The sequence below is a fragment of the Bradysia coprophila genome (genome assembly GCF_014529535.1).
Source record: "Bradysia coprophila strain Holo2 chromosome X unlocalized genomic scaffold, BU_Bcop_v1 contig_117, whole genome shotgun sequence".
NCBI classification, from domain to species: domain Eukaryota; kingdom Metazoa; phylum Arthropoda; class Insecta; order Diptera; family Sciaridae; genus Bradysia; species Bradysia coprophila.
In genome coordinates this window covers 1,281,600-1,289,624 of record NW_023503292.1, presented here as the reverse complement: position 1 = coordinate 1,289,624, position 8,025 = coordinate 1,281,600, and the positions used below count along the sequence as shown (strand labels likewise).

At 36.0% G+C, this 8,025-nt stretch overlaps 2 protein-coding genes across 7 annotated transcripts; one reads left to right on the top strand and one right to left on the bottom strand.

The window, feature by feature from the left end:
- Positions 1–961: 961 nt before the first annotated feature.
- LOC119067117 (protein max) lies at positions 962–2,660 on the bottom strand. Of its 2 annotated transcripts, XM_037169891.1 has the most exons (5): positions 2,447–2,660; positions 1,884–1,928; positions 1,740–1,808; positions 1,285–1,519; positions 962–1,212 (listed from the first exon to the last, which is right to left on the bottom strand). In XM_037169891.1, the coding sequence occupies exons 2-5, from the start codon at positions 1,920–1,922 to the stop codon at positions 1,058–1,060; spliced, it is 498 nt and encodes a 165-aa protein (XP_037025786.1). In that variant the 5' UTR covers positions 1,923–1,928; positions 2,447–2,660; the 3' UTR covers positions 962–1,057. The 2 variants fall into 2 exon arrangements, with proteins under 2 accessions (XP_037025786.1, XP_037025787.1); XM_037169892.1 differs by lacking the exon at positions 2,447–2,660 and having other exon boundaries at positions 1,884–1,951.
- A 1,536-nt stretch (positions 2,661–4,196) lies between these two features.
- LOC119067110 (cyclin-dependent kinase 5 homolog) lies at positions 4,197–6,534 on the top strand. 5 transcript variants are annotated; one of them, XM_037169878.1, is made up of 5 exons: positions 4,197–4,356; positions 4,866–5,057; positions 5,136–5,365; positions 5,713–5,879; positions 5,946–6,534. In XM_037169878.1, the coding sequence occupies exons 2-5, from the start codon at positions 4,872–4,874 to the stop codon at positions 6,332–6,334; spliced, it is 972 nt and encodes a 323-aa protein (XP_037025773.1). In that variant the 5' UTR covers positions 4,197–4,356; positions 4,866–4,871; the 3' UTR covers positions 6,335–6,534. The 5 variants fall into 5 exon arrangements, with proteins under 5 accessions (XP_037025773.1, XP_037025774.1, XP_037025775.1 ...); XM_037169879.1 differs by having other exon boundaries at positions 4,197–4,364; positions 4,882–5,057; XM_037169880.1 differs by lacking the exon at positions 4,197–4,356 and adding an exon at positions 4,499–4,641 and having other exon boundaries at positions 4,882–5,057.
- Positions 6,535–8,025: the final 1,491 nt, after the last annotated feature.

Sequence of the window (8,025 nt, the reverse complement as noted above, 5' to 3'; positions counted from 1 at the left end):
AATTCCTTCATCGAGCAATAGTAGCTCAAAGTAAAAATTTCACCATTTTAAAAGACTGATATCTCCTTTACAAAGCAACCGGGGAAGCCTTTGAATGATGATCCCAGACAAGTTTTGCGAACCCTTTTGAACAGCAAAAAAATTATTTTTGAATCGAAGTTTTCTGTTACATTTACAGAAATTGCTCTTTTAGGCTACCCTCGGTGAACTTTGGACGCTTCAATACTTTACTGGTAAGAGCATTTTCCGTCAATTTGGTTGCTTATATGGTAGCCTGGGGTCTCAGCTTTACAACGATACCAAATATGGCATACTTTATGCTTTGCAAGAATTATAGACGAAAAAGTTTTGCATCGAGGTCGCTCTACTCGTAAATCTAGAGCTATCTAGAGGAATTACCTATTTTCAAGACGACATTACAAATAAATGTCTTTCTTATTTCTATCAAACATTTAAAGTGTTTGTTTTTCTTAAAAATAGATAATTACTCTAGCCATAATTTTTACACTGTAAATCTTAGAATTTGTTCCTCTACCAATTCCAATGTAAATCTTAAGTCCTCAGTGTTTCACAAGCCCTGGCTGACGCTGGTGCTGGTTCTCAGGAACAGTTGTGGGGATTTTGCTAAAACTTGTTTACTTGAGCAGCACTTGAACAGAGGCTGATCGAGACATTTTCTCCCTCGAACTGTTATCTGTCATCAGATAAAGCGTCAACAAAACAACATGGTTATTGGAGTGGAGAAAAAAAAGGTTATTCCGAGGGGTCACGCACTTCTTCAAATTTAATCCATTTAATACATTTAATCCAAGAAATACATGGGATTAAATGGAATTAAATCCATTTAATCCCGAGTGCGTCACCCCTCGGGTTATTCACACCGCATATATGAGAAGAGCTTTTATCAGACTTTTACTTCCTTTTCGATTGAATGTTTCGTCAGTTTCACAAGTTCGCACAATCCATTTACAAAACAATAAATTTATTTTTTTATGTTTACAGTAGAGACACATTAAAATGACGAGCGAATTATACAAAATAGAAGGAAAATCATATCCTAACCAGCATACGATGATGTTGATTTGAATTTTTTCGATTTCTGTTCGATCGGTTCTTCGCCATCTGTAAGCTCATCGCTTGATGTATCTGATTTCATATCTTTATGATAGTCTCCATTTCTTAGGTTTGCTTGTTGTTGTTCCAGCTGTTTTACTACAAAAAAAATATTTTTTTTGGAAATTAATTGGATTTGAATTAATTGGAATGAATCGATGGGGACGTTACTTTGTTGTTCCAGAATTTTGTTTTGTCTCTTCAGGTCGTCGATGTCCTGTTGATGCGAAAAGTTTTTGCGTCGCATAAATTGAATGAAATCGGCAGCTTTTTTAAGTATTTGAGCTCGACTCGCTGCCTTTTCGCCTTGCAGTGATGGAACGGATTCTTTCAGTGAGGTAAAACTGTCTTTTATGTGATCTCGACGTTTTCTTTCTAGTGCATTGTGATGAGCTCGTTTTTCAGCCTGAATGAAAGTTCAAAGAGTGAAAAAAACAGTTTGGAAGACGCAGGGATTCTCTTCAAGAGAAGATTTTACAGTTTTGCAAAAGAGACCAAATCCTGTTCGCACAGTTTGCAGTAAATATGGTTTATGAAATTCAGTCAAAACGTTCAGTGCATGCCATAAGCAAATTGTCCCTAACCGGTTGACTGATTTCACAGTAAAGCGGTCAAATCTGTCTTACCTGAGAAAAAAATTGTGTGCCATTGGTCGAAGAACGGTTTTGTGATCTGGTATCGGAATCATTTTCATCCTGTAAACAAAAGAGCATCAGTATTCGGTTGTCCATTCAGTTACCACAAAAAAAACGTTTGACAACTGTACTCACATCACTTTCAATGTCAATATCTCTGTCATCGTCACTCATCGTGATCTGCAAATTACCAAACAGAGGGTCTTAAAATGGGTGTATGGTTCGAACTAAACAATAAAAATAATAATCTTGAATTCATTCGACAATGACTTCGTTCATTCATTGTTAAAAATGTGGCGCTTAACAATAGGCAAATTTTCCGGAGAGAATTTTATTTTAATCGAATTGGTGATACACGTATATAGTGTGTTTCAGATCAGTATATTATAATATTCGAATTTTCCATGTTCCTTTTTTTCTATACTTGGGAATGTTCATTCCGTTTAATACGTTTTATACTGCCGTTTGAAATCTTTTGCTTTTTTTTCATAATCGTTTTCATTCAAAGATTTCAACACATTTTGAATAAATTGAATATTAAATGGACGGCGATTACAAGCAGATTAAACAACGGAAACAAATTTAGTCACACGGGTATGAATTTCAAAGTATCCAGACGAATTTTATCAAACTTTTTGGTTTCAATTCAAATTAGAAAAACACTCCGCATAATACAGAAAAAAAGGTGTAATAACTACCTGTCTTCGATGGATCGTTTATCTATCATTCAGAATCACCAGTTAATTTGATAAATGTTGGTCCGTTCACTGTTTAATAGTTAAATGCTTAGACGCTAATACTCTAAATTAGTTTGTATAAATATTTGGAAATTATTATTATTATCAAAACCACTCTTCTCCTCTGTATTTTTCACAAAAACAACATGGCGTTGAATGTCAAAACATCATTATATGTCGCACATCGTGAGTCTCGTGCGTGGTTTATAAAACGTCCCAGTCGAGAAATTATGAACACACAATCATCATTACCAGTCGAAAAATATTGTTGTGCATATGTATTGTCAAGGTACTGAAAGAACAGGCTCAAATGATACATGCACTCGCTAAGGTGCCTGATACCAAAAATAGAATTTTAAATAGAAGCGTATGAGGTTAAAAGTATGCCTATCTCGTAATCAATAAATTTTAAGCCAAAATGGAAATCCATCAAACTGACCTCTTCATCAAAAACAGTGATGACTGTGAGTTCAGGCTTACATTCAATATATTCCATTTCATTTGTCTGTGAAATGGTCTGCCACAAAATTTTTATGGGACACTATGGAATACAGGACTTCACAATTTTTCCAATATTTCATTCCTGGCGCTATATTTACCGGTGAAATAACTTCAATCTGGTAAAAATATCCATAGACTGTCATAAACAGTGAGGTTGGTTCACATCAGTAATTTTATGTTATGATCAGAGAGAAGGAAATATAATTGGACCTGATGCCATGGGGATATCTGAAAAATGTATATGACAATATGCAATGACAAGTGCCACAAGGCAAGTTATAATTAACCAAGATAAATATAGTGAGGTAATGCGGTAATGCCATATAATAACCGAATTAGATGTGCGTGGCACGAAATTTCGATGCAAACGCCATCTCATTCCCTCGTCTAAAGCAAAAAATGGAATAGAAAGTCGCGACATCTGTTTTGAGATAGTGAAAATATTTTGTGAAATACAAGTAAATCGTAGTCAACCATTTTAGAAAAGATGTCATCGAACTTATGTGCTAGGCCGTGTGTCTTAATGGTATTACCACCACACTATATTTATACCTTGTTAATTACAAGGTATTTAACTGGTTTTTGGAACTCTGGATAACACTAAGAGTAATTATACCTAGAGAGGAAATTTCGAACAAAATTACGTATAATATGTGGTCCCAACATGAAATACGAAATGTTTATTGGTATGTGTGTCTGCCCTCTTATTTAAGAGGACAAATTGAACTATCAAAAGCGAAAAAACGTCAACGTATACATGTATTGGTGTAAAATTATACGAAATGTGTATCTTATACAAACTGATGTTGGGACCACATTTTGTCGTACATATTTCCTCTCTAGGTATAATTACTCTAAGGGATAACGGGGATAACAGTATTACAAAACTCTATTACATTTTAGCTTTAGTTTCCTCATTTTCCGAAATGGCTTCTTGTACATTTTCTTGTACAACATATAAAACACTTTTTCTTTGAAGGAGAAACCAACCTGACAAAAAAAAATCTTAAATCGACTACAAATGGTATACAGTCACAGTGGTTCATATTAGTAAAGTATAGTTTCCACTTAAAAAGAGCACTCCGTTTAGCCTCCGTTTACATGACAGTTGTAAAATAGAACAAAAGAACTGTCACGCAAACGGAGTGGAAATTGAACTTATTTCAATTTTTTACTCCGTTTACGTGACAGTTCCTTTGTTATATTTTACAACTGTCATGTAAACGGAGACTAAACGGAGTGCTCTTTTTAAGTGGAAACTATACTTAAAGAAAACTGTTGTGTTCTCTAAAAAAGAATGTTCCTTCAAACGCCTAATTAGAATTGGTAGCGTGTATTTCTGTGAGACGTGACAAGGGATAGGCTCCTGTAGGCGAAGGTAAATGTGAACATGTGTTTCAGATATGAAGATCCCATCACATTTGACGAGAATATTTTCGTTTGCAATAGTAAACACTTGACAGTTGATTTTAATGTTTTTATGTCAAACGTCGTGAGACGTCCGACAAAATTAAAAACAAAAACAAATTAATAGAAATTCTTGTAAAGGAACAAAAGCTTTGCGTGAATAGTTCAAACTAGTGCGGATTTTCGTGTTTTTCTTATTATTTACCATTACGCATTTCAATCGATATCCAAATAATTCAAGCGTTCAGGTATGAAGCATTACAGTGTCAATTTATTTATTCCGGTTGCCTTTCAAAGATTTAACCGTAGAACATTTTCCTTTACACTAACACTCTGTGACATTCTCATAGAAACGAATGATTTTGCGACATTCTTACATGAAAATGTTACATTGATCACGGTGATTCTTCTGTAACGTTTCATCGTTTTCATTAGTTCAAATTGAAATTCACCCAAAATGTCAATCTCATCGACAAAAATGATTTCAGTTGGTAAAATGCAAAAGTACGAAAAGTTGGAAAAGATTGGCGAAGGAACATACGGAACGGTGTTCAAAGGAAAGAATCGGGATACGCTAGAAATAGTTGCATTGAAGCGTGTACGACTAGACGAGGATGACGAAGGTGTACCGAGCTCAGCGCTACGAGAAATTTGTTTGCTGAAAGTAAGACAACACAACTTATGTCTATATAACAGCCATTAATTTTGCACCAATTTTTTTTTTGGGGGGGTTTTGTTTCAGGAATTGAAACATAAAAATATCGTACGGCTATACGATGTGCTACATTCCGACAAAAAGTTGACCCTGGTCTTCGAGCATTGTGACCAGGATCTGAAAAAGTATTTCGACAGTTTGAATGGTGATATCGATATGGATGTGGTGAAAAGTTTTATGTATCAATTGTTGCGCGGACTGGCGTTTTGTCACAGCCATAACGTGCTTCATCGAGACCTCAAGCCACAAAATCTTTTGTAAGTTTACAAATCAATTTTCAGAACGGCGAATCGTGCTATTATTGTGCCTTGTTAATAAAAGACACCATTTGTGTCTTGGATTTTAAAGAGCTTTCGGGAGCCTTTTTAAAGCTGCTTTAAGCTTCTTTTGTAATACACTGGAATATTCCACTTTTCCAATGGAATCCAAAAGAAACTAAGAGCTTGCGAAAGCACACAAATAATGCGATACGGTGTTTAAGATTAGCAGGACAGTAATTGGGACGAGTCGGAATCAACTTTCAATTCCAACCATCTATCCGCTAACCATCACAATCGCAAAAGATAAATTGAGTAATTGCATCCGGTGATATTCTCTTCGTTAGGATCAACAAAAACGGCGAACTGAAACTTGCCGATTTCGGTCTAGCTCGTGCTTTCGGCATACCCGTCAAATGTTATTCAGCCGAAGTAGTTACACTGTGGTATCGACCTCCAGATGTTCTATTTGGCGCCAAACTATATACAACGAGTATAGACATGTGGTCTGCAGGTACAGTTGCATTTCACAGTTTTTTTCTGACTTCACAATCTGACCGAACGGATCGTCTAATATCAGGTTGCATCTTCACTGAATTGGCTAATGCTGGCAGACCTTTGTTTCCCGGTTCGGACGTCGATGATCAATTGAAACGAATATTCAAGTTACTCGGTACGCCTACGGAAGACACTTGGCCTGGAGTTAGTCAATTAGCCGACTATAAACCGTTTCCTTGTACGTTTCAATTCTATAACCATCGACGCTTCTCATTTAAATATAGATACGTGTACGTACATGCACTAATCGCTTATACACTTTCAGTATATCACCCAACAACAGCTTGGAGTCAAGTGGTTCCTCGACTTAATTCGAAAGGTCGCGACTTACTGCAGAAACTATTAGTTTGTCGGCCAACATTACGAATGAATGCTGAGCAGGCAATGACCCATCCGTATTTTACAGAATAATTTTAAATTTAATTGGAGCTGATCACCTCTCCTCTGTGTGTGAGAAATGGAGTTTGTGTGTCTCGTGTGATGTTATAATATTGTAAAGAAAAAAAAATTATCTGGGATACTCTCCATTTATTAGTGAAACAGACTTTTGTATGGTTTTATTTGATAAAAAGTAAAAGAAAAAGAAAAATGAATTGACTTATACCTAGAGAAAGGGTCAAAGAAACATTTTCACGAATTTAATTCTTAAAAGTTTCATAAAATTCTGACAATTTAGAAATGTTAGGAATTTAGGAAATCCTTAATAGAATTGAAGAATTCGTAACTTGACAGTTGTCACCTCAGTGCTAAGAGTGGTCCATACGATTCTTAACTTTTAAGGTGACAACTGCCAAGTTACGAACCCTTAAATTCTTTTGGCCATGTACGATATAAAAATACTAAAATTGTAAAAATTGAAGTTGGGTCGTTGGGTGTGAAAATGATTTTCGCATTTTTAGTTTTACCAATTTCCTCAAATGGCTGAAATCTCTGTACATACCTTACTTACTTAGGCGGGCACTACAACCTACCATTGGTTTTGGCCTCTTCCAGCAATCTTCTCCAATCGGACCTATTTCGCGCCAACGTTCTCCAGTCGCTCACTCTTAGTACTTTTAGATCAGACTCAATTGCATCTTTCCATCTCCCTCTTGGTCTTCCTGGTCTGCGTCTTCCATCGCCCATCGGGATTTGTATTTAGCAGTTTCAGTGGTACGCGTTCGTCGTTGATTCTTTGTACATGACTTAATCGATTGATTTTGATGAATTTGACTATATCAGGCTCCTTGTAAAGCTGATACAGCTCATGGTTGTATCTTCTTCTCCAGTTGCCGTTCACATTGACACCTCCAAAAATTGATCGAAGAATTTTCTTTTCAAAAACCAAAAATGCCTGGATGAGTTTTTGAAGACTGTAGTAACTCCTGTTACCAAGCGTTACCCTTCTACGTATTTCCTCTCAGCACCTCTATCTTCAATTTTCGTGAAATTCTCTTGAACGATGTCAATTAAGTCTAGGTTATCAGCATATCATAACAACTGACTCAACTTTCTGAAGATTGTACCGCTGGTTTCCACGTCGCTCTCTCTCTTATCACCTTCTCAAGAACAATGTTGAAGAATAAAGCTGCCAGTCCATCGCCTTGTCTAAGTCCTTCCACTTTTGCAAAATCTTATGTTAACAGAACGTCACGCGATCGAGGCTATGCAGCTAAACAAGCTGAGGACAAAAAATATCAGCACTACACTCATCTAATGGATTAGTTTATATTCGTTCCAATTGCATACGAAACATCAGGCATTTTTGGTAAGGTCGGTCTGCAATTATTGAAACAAATTGGAAGCAAGATTAAAATGGTAAGTCATGAACGTCGAACAACCAACTACCTAATTCAACGAATTGCAGTTGTTATCCATAAACGCGGAAATGTTAGGAACGCTTCCAATCAAAGAATCTTATAAATAAAGCAAAATCTGTTCGAATATGTAAATACATCTACCTAAATATTTGGTAGTGTTAAATTCCATACATGGTTGAGTGGGCACAACAATGTCCAAACTTATTATGTGGACGGTTTTAGAACGAGCAGTTAGAAGAAACCTTTATGCAGAAATAAATAACAGAGAAGAAGATAAACAATGTTCGAGCTACTAATATGTTC

Bases quoted from the DNA above. Each gene is read 5' to 3' on its own strand.
- LOC119067110 (XM_037169877.1), top strand. From the start codon at position 4,851: ATGTCAATCTCATCGACAAAAATGATTTCAGTTGGTAAAATGCAAAAG. The intron at 5,058-5,135 runs GTAAGACAACAC...GTTTTGTTTCAG, and splicing joins GAGAAATTTGTTTGCTGAAA to GAATTGAAACATAAAAATAT. The intron at 5,880-5,945 runs GTACAGTTGCAT...GTCTAATATCAG, and splicing joins TATAGACATGTGGTCTGCAG to GTTGCATCTTCACTGAATTG.
- LOC119067117 (XM_037169891.1), bottom strand. From the start codon at position 1,922: ATGAGTGACGATGACAGAGATATTGACATTGAAAGTGAT. The intron at 1,520-1,739 runs GTAAGACAGATT...ACTTTCATTCAG, and splicing joins GCACACAATTTTTTTCTCAG to GCTGAAAAACGAGCTCATCA. The intron at 1,213-1,284 runs GTAACGTCCCCA...TTTTTTTTGTAG, and splicing joins CAAAATTCTGGAACAACAAA to TAAAACAGCTGGAACAACAA.